This window comes from Mus caroli, unplaced genomic scaffold (assembly GCF_978045245.1).
Source record: "Mus caroli unplaced genomic scaffold, Mus_caroli_1 scaffold_4, whole genome shotgun sequence".
Classification (NCBI taxonomy): domain Eukaryota; kingdom Metazoa; phylum Chordata; class Mammalia; order Rodentia; family Muridae; genus Mus; species Mus caroli.
This window is the reverse complement of record NW_028227259.1, coordinates 70,649,804-70,668,073: the sequence shown is the minus strand read 5'-3', so window position 1 is coordinate 70,668,073 and position 18,270 is coordinate 70,649,804. Positions and strand designations below refer to the sequence as shown.

General features: G+C 40.2%; 1 protein-coding gene across 1 annotated transcript in view; it reads right to left on the bottom strand.

The window, feature by feature from the left end:
• Grxcr1 (glutaredoxin and cysteine rich domain containing 1) overlaps nt 1-18,270 on the bottom strand; it is a 116,111-nt gene that overhangs the window by 33,756 nt on the left and 64,085 nt on the right. The window contains exon 2 of the mRNA XM_021163673.2: nt 14,214-14,456. Coding sequence (XP_021019332.2) covers nt 14,214-14,456 — 243 coding nt within the window. The remainder of the gene's footprint in view (nt 1-14,213; nt 14,457-18,270) is intronic.

Genomic DNA, 18,270 nt, shown 5'->3' with positions numbered 1-18,270 from the left:
CTTGAAGAGAATATTAGGTGCCTACCCTATCACTTTTTGCCCTATTTTGGGGGGACAGGGTCTCTCACTGAACCACAAGCTGGGCTGGTGGCCAGCAAGTCCCTGTGATCCTCCTGCCTCTGCAGCCAGCACTGGGTGTAACCCCAGAGAGTATTATGGAACATAACACTGAGTATTCCTGGCTTTTAATAACTCACATCTTCAGCTTAAACCCTCTGACCCATTGAACTATCTCCCCAGTCACAGAAAACAGGACTTGTAAGGAGATAACTGGGCTAAATTAGTTCGTAAATCGGACATTAACCCAATAACATTAGTGTCTTTGGAAGAGGAAAGAAAGACAGAGAAAGTGTGTATGACACAAGAAGGCAGCCATCTATAAGCTGAGTACAGAGGCCCTGGTAGATATCAAACATGATGACATCTTAATGTTGGATTTTGATTCTCTAGATTTCTTGTTTAAGCCACTCAATATGTGGCATTATGTTCTAATGTCCCTAAATTACCAACACAAGAATCATATGAAGGTGGGTGAAACTGGTAATACAAACACCAGCAATGGTGCAACCATGATTATTCTACAACGCTCAGGCAAATAATTTTTTTAATTACATACCTTCAAAAAGTATAAAACCATTTGAAAATATGTTACCATCTCAGATCCTTTTAAGGATATTCACAGCAGATAGGATATAAGGGGGTATATGTCCTGGTGTCATTTTCTAGCACAGTCAAAATAGAGTGCATACAAACAAGGCCTACCTGCTTCGTGTAACAGAAATAGCTCTTGACTGCCTCTTTTGTGAACACTGACATAAAGGATCACATTCTCACATGCCTTAGTCCATCCCCCTAGAAGACTCATTCTATCTGCAGAGCAATGGGTTCTGAAAGAATGATTAGATTCTCTCTCTCTCTCTCTCTCTCTCTCTCTCTCTCTCTCTCTCTCTCTCTCTCTCTCTCTCTCTCTCTCTCTCACTTATCTCATGCCTCTGACCAAGTTTTTGACAAAAGAAACTTAAGGGAAGGAAAGTTTCTTTTGACTCCCAGTTGCAGAAATTTTCAGTTCATCAATTCAAGACTGAATGACACGGGTCTGGGTCAACCACTGAGGGTGTACTACAGCCATTCAGATGACAGACCAGTCAGCCACTGTGTGTATGAACTGTATTGCAGCTGTTCACATGACAGACACAGAGACAAGAATCAAAGGAGAGGACAAGAACACAGACCAGGTTGTAACATTCAAATCCCTGCCTCATCTGGCCTAATTCTACCTCGTAAGCCCCACCTCACTCCAAGCCCTCAAACCTTGATCCTGTAGGGGAGTCTCCAGATCAATAATATGCCCAGAAGCCTTCCCTTACAACTCTCAACATCACTTCCCCCTCTCATCATAACTTGATCACATTCTGATAAATAGTAAGTTGCACGTTGATATTCCATTGATCTTTTCAGTCTTGGTTCAAACTTCTAGTAAATGAAGACCACACTCCTTATTGTGACTTCTAAATTCTCCAAGGATCCTGCTTAGTGCAATGGATTTTCATGCACATATTAGCTACTAACTTCACAAAATGCCAAGTCATTGAAGAATGAAAAGAAGTGCAGATAAATGAGCTCTTTTCTTTGAATAGAAATGTAGCTGAACATTTTATTCTGTGTTTATATAAAGCTAACACTTTTACTCATGCAAACTATTTTTTAAAGTATGTTTAATGACCCTGAAAGATTATAGTGAAAAAATTGCTCTTTATCCTGAGTCTTGTTGTCCCTAGAGCAACTGAATGTGGCAATCTTCACAACAGAGCTTATTTTCATTTTTATTGTGCCCTTTGTCTAGGAAATGACTAAGATTCTGTGTTGTTCTGCATCAGTGCTTCTCAGTGAGAGAAGGGAATTGATATATTTCTTATTCTGACTTGTAAAAAATCATGGAATAGGTCTTGTCCTCTTTCCTCAGGTGACAGAGCTCAATAGACAGTGGGAGGCAGATTCTCAGTGAACATCTTGCTACTGAGAAGACTCCAGTTCCCCCTGGTCCCAGGTCCCTGTCTCACGCACTCTCTGGAATCACTCAAGGGAAAATGTGAAGACTGAAGTTCACTCCTGGCCCTTTTCAAGCTCCAGGGCACAGCACACTCCAATGAATGTGAAATATCTCATGATCTCAGAGAGGGAGTGGAAAGGGACTCTGTTGGCTTTGGTCTTTGATTTTACTGCCCCAGTAGAAAGTCAGATACAATAGAAAGCAATTGCAATAATCTGCTCTATTTCAGGAAAATCTTACAAAATATTTTTTAACTTAAATGCCGATGTTTCATTAAAATCTAAAAATAAATAAATAAAAATCACTGAATTGATAGAGATTCTCCATCTTAGGTTTCATTGCCTAGCTATTTCCCAGCACCGAGTTAGAGAGAACCAAGGATCTTTATTAATCAGGCACAGCAATCATTATTTACTCCTGAAAGTCCATACTAGGAGAATTAATGGCAGAGAACCAGGAACACATTTCCACCCACTTATTACAATCTTATGCATATTCCAAAGCACAGCCCAAAGGCTACCTCTTTTTTGGAATCTTCCTTAATGTTCCTAGTTAAAGTGTGTATTCTTCCTTCCTCTTTCTAAATAGACTTAGTTCTATTGTTAATTTAGTCCTTACCACAAATAGTATAGCATCAAGTGAGGCAGCATGTTTTCATTACCCTTACTTAACATTACATGCACTTTTAATTCCTAGCCTGGATTGGAGGGACTGTGTGTTTAAGTCTTTGGACTATCTAGAACACTTTACAGTGCTGTATACACAAAGAGAGCTCACTATTCACTCAGTAGTTAGACAGTCTGTTTATTCCAAGCTTTCAAAATGATAAACTTTCAGGTACAGTACAGACTGTGCAAAAAGAACATATGTTCTACTGAATGTAGATACTCCATACAGAGGATTGCCAAGTGCCGGAGAGACTCAAATGACATAAGCTAGCTAAAAAGAGGTTCAGACATTTGGTTTAGTGTTTTTCTCCAAGTTACTCCATTGAACACTTTTGTTTATTTTTAGTCTTTCAAGTGTAAAAATGTAGCATACAATAAAGTACGTAGAATGGAAGATGTGGTATACATTTGGAGGAGAATTTGAAATCCCTTTCATTTCCATCATGGCCGTCAAAGAAAAGGAGAATGGAGCTATTAGGGTACCATAGAGATTAACTTGAAAAGAGAAGCTCCTCCTCCAGCCTTCTTAATGCCTCAAGTGGGCAAGATGGACCAGGTAGAAAGGCCGACAGTCAAAACAAATGGATGCACACACTGGCTTCTGCAGGGCATGAATGTCAGCACCTCCAGGTTTCCTACGAGGTCCCATCTAAAGAAGCCCTACAAAGAGCTCGTGAACTCTTCTGCTCTTGGGGCTGACCAGATGGTACACTCCATTTTACTCATTACACTCATCCTTCTAATCTGATACTAACTTGGATAAGACACATGGCCAGGTCTTTAGCTTAATTTTTTGTTGTTTTTGGTTTTATAGATAGAGGTATTGGGGGTTGAGCTCAATCAAACTGAGAGAACAAAGTGTGATTAAAAGCAAAACAAAATCACAACATAGTGCACCCTGACCATACCTGAGCAGAAGGAAGCCTACAACTGGACTCAACCATTTCAGTTTGCTAAATCTCTGTGAAAGATATCGGCTCAATTATAAATCATGTAGAATATTCCAGTACCAACTCTGTGTTTACAGAAATGAGTCCTAAGGGCCAGACAATCTCTGAATCAACACACACACTTTCCTTAAATTGCCAGTCAGAAGATAAATGAATGGTGTAAAAGTTTGACCCAGAATAAAGCCCCAAGTTACAAAATATTTACAACTTTTTAAAGGTTTTAAATAGTTTAAAATTGTTCTTTCTAGTCTGATTTTTTTTCTTGAAAATAAGTATGGATTTGAAATTTAATTGTAATTCATATATTTAAGACATTTATTTTGATTTGTGTCTAAAGAAAGATGTATTACAAATGATTTATCCTATTTCTGTTTTCTTATATATTTAGTGCTTTTTATGTTGTGAGAGAGCCCTCTGGTGGCTGAGAAGGCACTAAACCTTGGCTTATTAGAGCCCAAATTGAGCTAACCAATAACGCTTTTCTTCATTGTGATACTGACCTCAAGTTTGATTAGAAATGAATGCGTAGGAAATTTTCCCTATCAATTCCCACTCACCTTACTCACATTCGTGAATTCAATAAAAGAAAGTATCTGGCACATTTTGCATAAAGTTTTAAGTCTAAGATAACACTGAAAATATGCAAGTATATTTCTTCTCCAGTAAGATGGAGAATAGTAACTAATATCTAAATTAAGAAGCACTGATTTGGTTCCAGAGGGGCTCTATTACATGCTGTGACATGTGCCTATATTAACTTGCAGCCCAATTTCAAACACACAGAGCTACGTTAGGTTTTTTTGTTGTGGACAATTCCAGTGCACCAACTTAAGCCTGAGGCTTTCACACCTTCTGCAGAGTATTAAGAAATGGACCACCAGCTGGGCGTGGCGGTCCATGCCTTTAATTCCAGCGCTCGGGAGGCAGAGGCAGGAGGATTTCTGAGTTCAAGGCCAGCCTGGTCTACAAAGTGAGTTCCAGGACAGCCAGGGTTATGCAGAAAAACCCTGTCTCCCCTGTCTCGAAAAACCAAAAGAAAAAAGGAAAAAAAAGAAAGAAAGAAAAATGGACCACCAGGCACTTCATAGGTATCCAGCCATGCAGAGAATTACAGCAGCAAGAAGAACAAAGTCCTGTGCTACTGTGACACACTGTGACAATGTGTTTCAATGATCAAAATGAGAGAGACAGAAAATACTCTAAAGAGTCACTGTGGTGAATGCTTAGATTTTCAAAACCTACTTTAATTAGGGTTTTTAAACACTTCAACCCTCCTTCTAGTCTGCCAACCAGAGGTAGCAAAGAAGATTATTAGAAAAAGAGGGTTGTGGACCTATTTAGACGTAGTTCTTTGGGGTGATTCCCATCTTCGTCGTCAGGATATCAGCAGTCCAGCTCAGAAACAAACACCAAGCATGAATCAGTAGCACTGGCTCTCTTCAGAAGTAACTGCAAGGCTCCACAAAATTTGCATGAGTCAAGAGAAATGGCATGAATCAGTCAGAATACCATGAGAAGTTCTTTGATGTGTTTCTCTCTATGAAGTGAAGACTGTCAAAGACCAGAGAAGTGAGGCCAGAGAAGCATTGCATGGCATAGCAATGCAAGAGCCACCTCTCATATCCTTGGGGTTACATTTATACTCTTTCTAAGAATCACTCTCCCTCGCAAGCATCCACTCCAGCACAGCATCATATGCCCTTTCATTTGTCTAATTCAGCAAAACATCCTCTCATGTGTCTGCTTCAAAAAAACATCCTCTCACAAGACAGCTTCCAGAAAAACATCATGTGACACAACTGAGTTTCCAAAGAAACCAGAAATTTCCACTTCAGTGTGGGTGAAGGTGACTCTGTCTTAGAACTTAGAATACTACATCTTCCTGCCTCAAAAATTCTTTCAATTGGTATTAAGTTTCAGGAGCAAATAACTGAATTGTGCACTGACAGGTTTCAATGTACTTACTGCTCTGATTTTTCAAAACTTTGAGTTGACGGAAGCAGGATGTGCAATAATTTACAGTCAGAGCTTAGGCACTCGACTGCAGACATAGCTCAATTAGTAAAGAGCTTGCCACGTGTGGTGGTTTAAATACAAATGACTCTCCCTATCCCCACCCTCTGAAAGGATCATATACTTAAAGGTTTAGTTTCTGTGGTGTAGAGTGGAACTGTTTGGTAGAATTAGAAAGATTAGGAGGTATGCTCTTGTTGGAAGAAGTGTGTCACCAATGATAGGACTCTTAGTTTTCAAAAGTCCATGCTTGACCAAGTCTCATTCTCTCTGCCTATGAATCAAGATGTAGCTCTCAGATTTCTCCATCATCTTGCCTTTCATGCCTACTGCCTTGCTCTCTGCCATGACAATGGACTAAGCCTTGAAGCTATAAACAAGCCCCGCTTAGTGTTTTCTCTTACAAGAGTTGCCATGGTCATGGTGTCTCTTTACAGCAATAGAATAGTGACTAAGACACCATACAAGTATGACAACTTGAGTTTGAGCCTCCTGTTATAGTGGAGTGCATTTGGTAATATCAACAATGGATAGCAGAGGCAAATACCTGGAGCTCACAGACCAACCGATCTTAACAGAGTTTCCAGAAAGTGAAAGACCCCCTGTCAAAAAAAACCAAGGTAGGAAGCATTCCTGAAGAATGGACACCAGAGGTTGACCTCAGTCTTCCACTCGCACATGCAAACATATGCACTTGCACAGCAATAAATACAGACACACACACTCAAATCAGAGGGGAAAGGAAGTTAGCATTTCTTCTATGAGAATAAGACTAGAATGAAAAGGTAAAAAGCAGATAAAAGTGTGAGGCTGAAAATGAGAATTTGGTCAAGGCTACAGCAGGATGCTGTTGGTAATGTTATAGAATTGAAAAGGTAAAAAGTTGATGGTGTGTGGGTGTGAAATTTTGAGAAAAAAAATGGTACTTTGATTTACACCCACACATCTGGGTTTTCAGTATCAAACACAAACACACTTTATGGGCATATGAAGGTTAAGGCATTTTCAAGTTTTGTAAGCTTTGCTCAATCAAAAGTACCTAGTCCTTCAACCTGAAAATGTAGGGTAGCAGTGAACACATTTGGATCAGCCCAAAGCCTTAGATTAAATAAAGCAATGTTCTAATTTGTGGCCAGTATGACCACAAATGTGCACATGTTTATTGTATGTTCAGAGACATAGCAAAATATAGGCACAGACAATCATGCTGCAAAGAAGTACAGTCCGTTTCCATCTTCAAGCTGGACTTGATTGCAGGTCCTTTTCAAATCAGTGGGATGGTACATTTGAGGAGGCACAATGAGATAGAGGGAAGCGAGGGGATATGGTGGTAAAAACAACGCAAACTAAATGTATATATGGAGACACCGTATGAAAAACTATCATTCTGGAAGGAGAAGGATATCAACCCACCCACAATACCTTCAACCCAAAATATGCCCTACCTGCAAGATGCTCAGGGATAAAGCTAGATCACAGGCTGAGAGAACAGCCAACCAATGTCTGCTCCAACTTAGGACACATGCCATGTGAGAGATCCAACCAGTAACATGATTAATACTCTGCTATGTTTGCATACAGAAACCTAGCATAACTGTCTCCTGAGAGGCTTCATCCAGCAATGGATAGAAGCAGATGCAGAGAACCACAGCCAAATATCAGGCGGATCTCAGAGAGTCTTGTGGAAGAGTGGAGGATAGAAGTGAGCAATCCGGGCTGGTGAGATGGCTCAGTGGGTAAGAGCACCCGACTGCTCTTCCGAAGGTCCGAAGTTCAAATCCCAGCAACCACATGGTGGCTCACAACCACCCGTAATGAGATCTGATGCCCTCTTCTGGTGCGGCTGAAGACAGCTACAGTGTACTTACATTAAATAAATAAATAAATAAATCTTTAAAAAAAAAAAAAAGTGAGCAATCCAGAGGAGTCAAGGACACCACAAGAAGACTTACAGAGTCAACTAACCTGGGACAATAGGGACTCACAGAGCCTGGGACACCAACCAGGGAGCATGCAGGAGCTAGACATAGACTCCCTACACATATTGTAGCAAATATGCAGCTTTGTCTTCATGTGGGTCAGCTAACAAGTGGAGTGGGAATTATCTTGGTCTCTGTTCCCTGTCATTGGATCTCCTTCTCCCTACCTGTGTGGCCTGGCTGGGCCTCAGTGGGAGAGGATGTGTCTAGTCCTGCTTGGACTAGACATCCCAGGGTGGGTTGGTACCCAAGGGGAACTCCCTGTCACTAAGGAGAGGAGAAGGGAGTAATGTGAGGAAGGATTTGTAAGGGTGGAACTGGGAGGAGATCAGAGCTGTGAACAGAATGTAAAGTGAATAAAATTAATAGATTATTGGAAAATAGTTTTAATTTTTAATTTAAAAGATTTGTCACTCAGTTCTAAGTAAGCCAAGTACAAACCACAGAGAGCAGCCAAATCCCCAGTACTGCCACCTACAGAACTGATTCGAAGTTCTAAGTTTAGGGGTAGTCTGTTACATAACAAAAGCTGGCCACTATAGTCACATGCTAACAATGTCCAAATCCTAAAATTTGAGACATTTGATGAGGCTGCTGTTGTCGTCTTGTTGATTTTGCTACCTGATCTAAAGAATAATGGTAGTACCATGTGTACAAAGGAAGTCAAAATTATAAAATACCACCAACAATATTACACACACAGGCCTTGTTTCCAAGAAGTCTTAGCCATGGCCTAATAACCAAGCATACATATATATAAACTATATTTAGAGGAAAACTAATAAAATATATCAAACAACACAAAAGGAAAGAGATTTATCTTGGGAACCAGTTCTTGTGAAATCTGCAGGAATTTTAACTGATCCCACCCTCGCTATCATCAGGTATAGACTGTAGACATTTAAAGGAAATCTTGCCTCTGCTAGAAGAACAAGGTCAAACCCAGAGAGAAAACAACATATAAGATTTAAGAGCATTAAGGAGCAATTAAAGCCGGTAGTGTGGTTTGATAAGAATGAGTATAACTGTACTGTCAGAGTTTAAGGAACCATGGAGAAAGAAGACAGACCAATGTTATTATAAAAAACTGTTTTAGATATGAGGATAAAGGAACAGTTTTGCACTTGGAAGGCAGAGACAGGTGGATTTCTGAGTTTGAGGCCAGCCTGGTCTACAAAGTACATTCTAGAACAGCCAGAGCTATACAGAGAAACCCTGTCTCCAAAAAAAAAACAAAAAACAAAAAACAAAAAAAAGGAACAGTTTTCATTTTCATTGGACAAAGGGCATTAGGGTCAAGTTTCTTTTCAACATGTGTAATACTTTTATATCATTAAAAGAGTGATATTCTAATGATGCAATTCTATAATCCAAGCATTTTGGAAGCACAAACAGGAGAATCATTCAAGACAAGCCTGGACTACGCTGCAAGTTTGAAGCTAGTTTAAACAACTTAGCAAGGTTGTATGTCAAATTTTTAAAAGCAGAGTGACTGGGAACATAGTTCAGTGGTTTATATTCCTGCACAAACATCATGACCAAGAAGCAAGTTGGGGAGGAAATGGTTTGTTCAGCTTATACTTCCACATTGCCATTCATCATCAAAGGAAATCAGGACTGGAACTCACACAGGGCGGGAACCTGGAGGCAGGATATGACCCAGAGGCCATGGAGGGATGCTGCTTACTGGCTTTCTTCCCCTGGCTTGTTCAGCTTGCTTTTTTCTTTAGAACCCAGGACTACCAGCCCAGGGATAGAACCACTCACAATGGGCTGGGCCCTCCCCCCTTAATCACTAATTGAGAAAATGCCTTACAGCTGGATCTCATGGAGGCATTTCCTCAAGGGAGGTTCCTTTCTCTGTGATAACTCCAACTTGTGTCAAGTTGACACATAAAACCAGCCAGTACAAAAAAATAAATAAATTTATTAAATGTATTCAATTAAATTTATTTAAATAAGTAAGGTAATAAAACATGATAGAGTGAAAACATTATTGTTAACACTTGACTGCTTAATATTTCTATGGTCCAAACATATGAAATACATATCTGAAAATGCTGTGTAAATAAAACACACTACTTTGCATAGTTAATATATGCTAATACTAATAAAAATTTAAAACACAAAAAAATTAATATACCATTTCATGGAGGCTGAAGAAACCAGTAGTTGAGAGTAGGTGTTATTCTTGCAGAGGACCCAGGTTCTGTTCCAAAGCACCCACATAGTGATTCACAACCACAGTAACATCTGTTCCTGGAGATGCTGTACCATTTTCTTACCACTATGGGCACCATGCATGAGACTATGCCAGGGATGTGGTGCACATACATATATGTAGACAAAACAGTTATATTCATAAAATAAAACAAATAAATCTTCAAACAATATTTTAAAATATGTCATTTGACAAGCACTGGAACGGCAGTAATTAGTAGTAGTAGTAGTAGTAGCAGCAGCACCAGCAGCAGCACTTTTAAAACTTAACTAGTATGGTAATGATATAAAGAACTTGGAACCCCGGTTCATTACAAGTGGGAATGTATGCAGTGCATTCACTATGTAAAATAATTCCACAGACTCATTAATAAATCAAGTATAGGACTGCCAAATGCTCAGGGGCATGTAAAAAGGATTCTGAGAATGAAGCAAAGAGTAGACAAGAAGACACCCAAGGTTTCATCCAAATCTGACTCCAGATTCCATGTGAGAACCCTGTGTGCATTTCCCTTCATAAAACTTAATAATTAAGTTCTTCTGTAATTTCATTTAATATCTGTCATACCAGATTCCAAACTCAGGTGCAATCTGAGAGGATCTCAGGGGTGGGAGATACTAACAGGGCTTCAAAAAGTTCCCTCTTATGAAAGGATGGACCATGTAGAGACTGCCATACCCGAGGATCCATCCCATAATCAGCCTCCAAACGCTGACACCATTGCATACACCAGCAAGATTTTGCTGAAAGGACCCTGATATAGCTGTCTCTTGTGAGACTATGCTGGGGCCTAGCAAACACAGAAGTGGATGCTCACAGTCAGCTATTGGATGGATCACAGGGCTCCCAATGAAGGAGCTAGAGAAAGTACCCAAGGAGCTAAAGGGAACTGCAACCCTATAGGTGGAACAACAATATGAACTAACCAGTACCCCAGGAGCTCGTGTCTCTAGCTGCATATGTAACAGAAGATGGCCTAGTCGGCCATCACTGGAAAGAGAGGCCCACTGGTCTTGCAAACTTTATATGCCTCAGTACAGGGGAACGCCAGGGCCAAGAAGTGGGAGTGGGTGGGTAGGGGAGTGAGGGGGAGGGTATGGGGGACTTTTGGGATAGCATTGGAAATGTAAATGAAGAAAATACATAATTTTTAAAAAGTTTCCTCTTTTCTTACTTAAGGACTAGTATTAAATTTATTGTATTTGCAATCTTGTCATGATACCCCTTATGTTCATTCTTGTTTGTAGACTCGTTCCAATATGAAGTCTGCTAGTTTCCATTATAGGTTTGATGATTGGTCCAGAAAAATCATGATTTCTAGCCTGTTTCTTGGTGGAACGTCTAAGTTTACCTATGACTAAGGTATTAGATAGAACATAATCTTTTTATGAGATTATATTCCGATGCCAAAACACCAGAAGAATTGCTTAAGCCACTTCTGAGCAGAACACACCCCCACTACCCCATTTGCAGAAAACACTCTGCAAAATTTATTTCCTAAAGTAATTAAGTGTTACATTGTCTCCAGCTTTGGCTTTTAGCTTATTAGAGTAAAAAACCGAAGAAAAATATTTTAATAGATTCTTCCTCTCTTGCTCATGAGCTCACTGACTTCCCTTGGAAGAACACAATGAATTCAGGCAACAGCATCCACCTGGGGCTTGGTGATGATGGTAGATTAGCAAGGATGTTACCAATGACTGCCCTGCTCTCCATTCTCCCTGCCCAACCTCACTGCCACAGTCTGTCTCCATCTACCTCTGTCCCTGTCTCTCTCCCTTTCTCTAGCTATTCCATTTCTCCTTCCTCAATCAAATCCCAATTCTTCTCACTCACCTAATTTCAAGCTAACTGAAGTGGTTTCATGTAGCTGTTCAAAACACCACAGATGTTAGGGAAATCACCAACTTACTAGGGCAGCAGCTGAATTTTCCTCCCTAAAAGTTAGTTTTCTACGCTGCCAAAACCCAGCAGAGGGCATCCTTCCATTTCAGATCCATGAATCGTGCAGAGGAAAACCATCTTAGTGCAGTGTAATGCCACTGATGCTTCTTCATCGAGATTCAAACAACAGCTGCCTGGGTTTGGAGGAGAGTGGTTGCACAAGTTACTCAGAACTTGACTCACTCCTTCCAGGTGCAGAGCAGCATTTTACAATCCAGAAGCACCAGAGTTACCCCTGTGGCCTTTCTCTCCTAGATGCTGAGTGTGCACATAAAGAGATCAGAGGGAAAACTCAACTGGGAAAGAGCCAAGATCCTGACCTCATTTGTAGCAATCACCTTCTGTCCCTCCAACTGAAAAACAAATGATGAGACAGGTATCACAGCCTGGTGCACTGCCTCGATAGCATGCCCAGCTTAGGTATTCTGGATTCTGAATGCAATAGAATGGATCAAGAACAGCATATGAGCGAAGCTCACCTTATACCTGATGTTGCCCGAAGCTTTCCATTAGCTGTATACAGTTCCACTGAAATTGAACTTACACAGTACGTTGGGAAATTTTTACGTTATCAGAATGCTTCCCTAGTTAAAAGCAAATTTCCATCTATCTTTGTTGCCTGTTGCTTTCTGTTCTTATATTTTAAAATGGAGTCTTATGAGTCTAAGATTGGCCTCAAACTCACTATGCAATTAAGGGCCTTGAAATTCTGCATCCTCCTGCTTCCTCCTCCCAAGTGTAAGTACTAGAATTTCAGACCTCTACCATTGTACGCAATTTATGCAGTAATGGGGTCTTTGTGCACACTAGGCAAGCACTCTGCCAACTACATCCTCAGCCACAGTCTGTAATCCTTGTAAGTTATGTTCTCCAGGTACCTGAAAAGATCTTCACCTCATTTGTAGCAATCACCTTCTTTCCTCCTTTGTCTATGAAGGAAGTCAGGGAAAGAAGAAATAGATATACTGAAGCTACATAACCAAGTCCTGTAGCTAATCTAATTTCACTAGAACATCTACTTCATGCCAAGCCCTATTCTAATTGCTATTAGGACACAGTAAGATACCGTTACTCAAGGGAGTCTTACACAAAGCAAGAGTTCTGAATGTCAGACAGAGCTAACCCAGACTCATTCTCCTTGGTCAGCTATGTTACTTGAATCCAAAGCTTTTACTCATCAGAGCAGGTATTTAAAACAAGGCTGCCTGAGCCCATCATTTCCTTCTAATCCAGCAGCCACAGGAGGGCTGAGAGCTGAGTATCCTAAGGATCAGACATATGCCAAACTGAAAGCTGAGAAGGCAACATCAGATGTCACCATCAATGTCCTTATCCTTAACACCACTCTCACAGCCACTATTATAGTTCTGGAACCTAAGAGTAAATGGTGAAACACACAGGTAGATCAATACTTCAAGTCAAAAATCCTCCATTTCAAAATGCTGTGCTTTTTCAGCTCTGATTAAAATGAAATTTCATGTCATCATAGCTATGCAATCATGGACTCTTGGCATTTATCTTTCCATTTAATAACTATGCCTGTAGCCAGTCTAATAGACACAAGTTCCCTGAAACAAATCAGACATCTCCCCAATATAGATTTTTTTTCTTCCTCAGTACCTCAGTGTTAAAAGTTAAAATCAGAAGCTGAGCATGATCAAGACCCAAGCATCCTTCTAAGGTTTGAAAATCTTTGATCTCTGATAAGGGATCAGTTGGCTGGCTACACGACTCAGTGGTTGCTATACCTTTAGGCTTTTTGTTCTCATCCTGGGGTGTCTTACCCAAGTGTGTTTGGAGATCAAGGGTGTTAAGGACACTAACAGTGTTGTTCAAGGAGCAAGAAGGAGGCAGATTTGTTGCTTTTCTGGAAATTGGGTTCTCTCTGCTTATTGCTTTGTGTGAATCTAAGTCACACTGCCATTATTAATAAACTCAAAAATGATATGAAACAATAATTGGATATAATTTTGGCTCCAGACTTCATTTCAGTCGTCGTATTTTTGTCATTGGGCCAGAAATTATTTGATTATTTGAATATGGAGAATTAAAATTTACAAATGTTTCTCTTAAAAATACTTAAATCTTGATTTACACTAAAAAACGTAGTTCTATCTTGGGTCAGTTTTAGGAAGTCGAAGTTAACTGAGCATGTCAGGAATGTACCGCTATTCAACAAAGCAATTTCACACTGACTTCATCTCACTGTTATTCTGCAAGGATGAACGACACAGCAGCACATTGTTTGGAATAGAATAAGAATCCAAACCCTTAGGCCTGAGCTCATCCAAACAGCAAATGTCCGAGCGGTCATGTCACAGGTCATCTTTTCATACAGTTCATAGGTGGGACATACGCAAAAGCAGTTTTCTTCTGTGGTATACTTACCCCAAGATAGTGGCCATCAATGAAGACAACAGGAAGGGAAGGAGCTTCAGAGACTCTCCTGCATCGTTCATCCAACTCTTTCCCATAGTCACCATTTAGAGCTATGTTTTTCTCTTCAAACTTTACTCGATGGTTTTGGAAGATCTTTCTAACGAGTTCGCATCTCTCGAAGGTCGTCCTCACCACACGAAGGCAGGTTGTATAAATTACCACACGGTCAAATTCCAGGTCAGCTGATGGCTGCTGGAAGCAAAACATTGAGGTGTAACTATGTTTGCTTTACTGTCTTGGATTTTACTGTGTGTACACAGTTTGAATTAGCAGCTTCGGGTAAGTGTCTTGTACATTAAAGACACTCACAAAGGTTAAATGGGCACTTTGTAAATTCACAGCCATATGTTTCTAAGACTGAGATGTGTTCTTTAGTAGAATGGAAGAAAATGGAAGTTTTCTGTCATATGTAGAGTATAGGTTTATTATTATGTGTGATTATTTATTATATGTAAAGGGCAAAAAATGGCAAAGGGTGAAGATGGAAGATGGGAGATACATGACATAAAAAAAAAAGCACTGAATCATATTAACATTTCAGAAAGATGGAGAAAGGTCAGTGACACAGTTGCAAAAGATGGGCACCACACAAATGTAGCCAGTGCTAATGGTAGCAGGATCTAAACAAATGGTTTTCCAAGAGTTATGTAGGCCACATTCTGAATATTTATATTCCTGCCAACTCCTTCAGCCTAAGAAGAAAGGCTGAATGAACATGGGATAAATTGAGGTTAGGGAATGTGGTTATATATTAGAGTAGAATATTAGGTATAATTTAGAAGTATGCCTGTCTAGATCAATTTTATGATATAAATTTTAAATAATAATTTTGTTGACAAAAATTGTCTATATTTGGTTCATTTTTCTATCCTTCAACAGATTTGTCAAAGCATCTGGGCAGAAATCTAAAAATAGCTCCTCAGTGGTACACTATCCATTTCCTCCCTCCCAGAGGGTTACCATGGGAATATCGTGAGGATAGAAAAGATGGAAGACCCTAGAACAGCATAGATAGGGCACTGCTGAGAAGTCTGCCGATCTCAAAGAGTCCCAGAGAGCAATAAGGAAAGGTCACTTCTCCTTGGTATAGGTTTCAAAATTGAGTCGTGCAGATGCCTAGGAGCTTCCCCACAATCTGGAGCAAACAGAGAGAAAGGGAGAAAATGGGTATGAGTGAGTCTGAGGGGCTGAGTCAGCCTGTGTGCCCTGGCCATGCAATAGGCACTGTGAAATGGAATCAGCATCTCCACTCATCTTTAGGCATTCGGAAGCCTTCACTCCACTGAATCAGCCCTTGGAATTAGTCCCCATATGTCCAGTTCAGAGGTACAGTGGGACACAGGCTTAGCCCCTCAGCCTGGAGCAAATCCAGTGGACTGTTTACAGTAGTTGCCTGTTAGGTCTTAGCCAGGGTTGAATAGACTTTTTGATAGTCTTCAAAACCTTGCTCAAGTGTACCTCCAAGACCTAAAAGAATCCAGATCTAAAAGCCAGAGGAATTCCTGTCTTAAGACATCATCATCATCATCATCATCCGTTTAAAACTTCTTTGAGCATCAGTGGCATACACAATGCTAACAACAAATTTAATGTATTTAATTCTTAGTGAAATTTCCATGATGATACTGTCTGGGATCATGAATCTAAATTCTAGCTTCAGAGAGGATCTTGACTAGATGACAGAGTTATATAGGTTCAACCAAGTCAGCGTGGAAAACTAGATAGTGGCCCGTCCAAAGTCTGGGAGCTCCCCAGCTCCCCCACTGGACCCTACTGAACCCCAGCACCTCACTATTGTGTCCTTTCCCTTTTCATACCAGAGTGGTTACTAACTCACACTCTGTTGATAGACTCCACTGTCCATGAGGTAGACTGTGACTTAGAATCTTTGCTTCCTTACGAAATTATATCCCACATTTAGCAGTAAGTTATATCACACTGGGGTACAATTTTCAGAGATTGTGTGTGTGCGCCTGTGTGTGTGTTGTCATTTGTCTTTTTTGAAAGACTCCTTTGAGATAAGTAAAGTGAGAGATCCTTTGTCTCCTCCTGAAAGCAAGCAGGCCAAGAGATTAGCTTTAACTTACATAGCACATCAGAAAGCACTCTGAGACCAGACCCAGATTTCTGGATGACCTGACAGGCCAGTCTGAAGATTTTAATCAGCAGGCCAGCAATGGAACAGAGCTATGGCTTCTGCAAATGGCAGAACATTCTTTATCTGTTCCTTGCTTGCTTTTCCTCTTCATGAGACTCTGCAAATACTTGTAGTTAGTTCAATGTATGTTAATAGATGCATCTTAACATTGTGTTAAATAATTAACCACTCACCCTAATTCTCAAAGGTGTAGGTGCAGAGCGCTAAAGAAGGGAACGTCTCCACATTCTTTATGAGACACAAATGGTTCATTTAAACATAGCCCTGACTCCTGTTTACTGCATCTTCAAGGTATCTCTGGAAACTTCCTGTGCATTAGTTTCATAGTCATATGTAATGAAAATTGTGACCTAGACTTAACAGATGAGGAAATCGAGGCCTGTTAATAAGCTTAAGGTGCCCAGGTAACTCCGAGGAAAGGGACCAAGGTCAGAGCAGAGTGTGTGCCCTTTCTGGAGCCTGGTATCATATGACCCTGCAAGTTATAAATAACCAAAGAAAGACACTGGTAGAGAACTGAATGGCAAGTTATAACAGGATGTGATTGTCACATGGACAGTCCTGGAAATGCCTGCTTCTCCCTCCACTTTTAACTTTTGTTTAAATGTCACCACCCCCCAGGCAACCAGTTCTCCGTACACCATCGACAAAAGAGCCCGTCTCTTACCTAATCTTTTCCTTTAAAGTAGGCAGGACTATGGAATATTATACAATGCAAACTATTTGCTTGCTACCAGGACCTACAAATAAATTAGAGCTCTACTAAATCAGGGACTTAAGTTTTTCCTAAGAACTAAGAAACCATAACACAATCTGGCATATAGTAGGGACATAATAATAATTTCTATGCTTTCCTATAATTTAGATCAATTTTGTTCATTTCTCTCTTAGCATCTAAATAATCTTAACTTAAATATACTTGAACATTGTGAGTCCCTTGTTCGTAAAATCAAGAAGTTATACCATTTGTGAAGTAAGATTCTTTGACAAATGAAAAATAACGAAAATCTGGTGCCTAATAAACACTCAACAAAAGATATGTTGTGTTGAAAATCTCATTGCTAATATAAAATGCCATTGACATATCAGCTTCCTTCCTGCTCTATAAGCTAAAGGTCACAAGTAAAGATACACACCGATATGTGCTTCAATGGTGGGCTCTTATACTGTTATGCAATGATTACAAACCAAATCTCCCACTAAGGGCAATTGTTATTCATATTTTTTAGGCACGTGGAAATAGTCATGTTGAAATTTTTTACCACATAAATCCTTTTCTCAGCGACCCACTTTGTCATATGTACAAATGAGCCAGCACTCTCTGCAGGTGAACATTTCTAAAAGAAGGGCTTTCGAGTTGGTTTATTTCCCAAGCCTGTATAAGAAAAATGTTAATGAATTCCCAAGAAATTGTCTATTTGTTCAGATTGATTGCTGAACTGGCCGAGTCATTAACTGAGAATTCCATACTATCCTACACACTAAAATTAAAATGACTGTTCAGAGAAAGCCCTTCCGAGACACCCCTGATCTTGCAGCATGTCTGACTATGTGGAGGAAGAAAAGAAGCCTCCTTCTCCCACCAGAAAGCTGCTGGCTGTGGCAATGTAATGCTGGCATTCACCCCCAAGCCAGCTCAAGGTTTCAGGTGAAAACCTGCACTTTAATCTTTTGAAAACCCAAAGAACATGGCAGCAGGAAAGACTTGCTTTCCAGCCCAGAGCAGTAAGCAGAGCTTGACCAAGCCTCCCCTTTAGAGAGCTCTTGCCTCTTCATGCTGCCTTTCCTCTTATTCCTCTGTATCCAGACAATTCCAATTGCTGACATTGTCCACAACAGCCTTTAGAT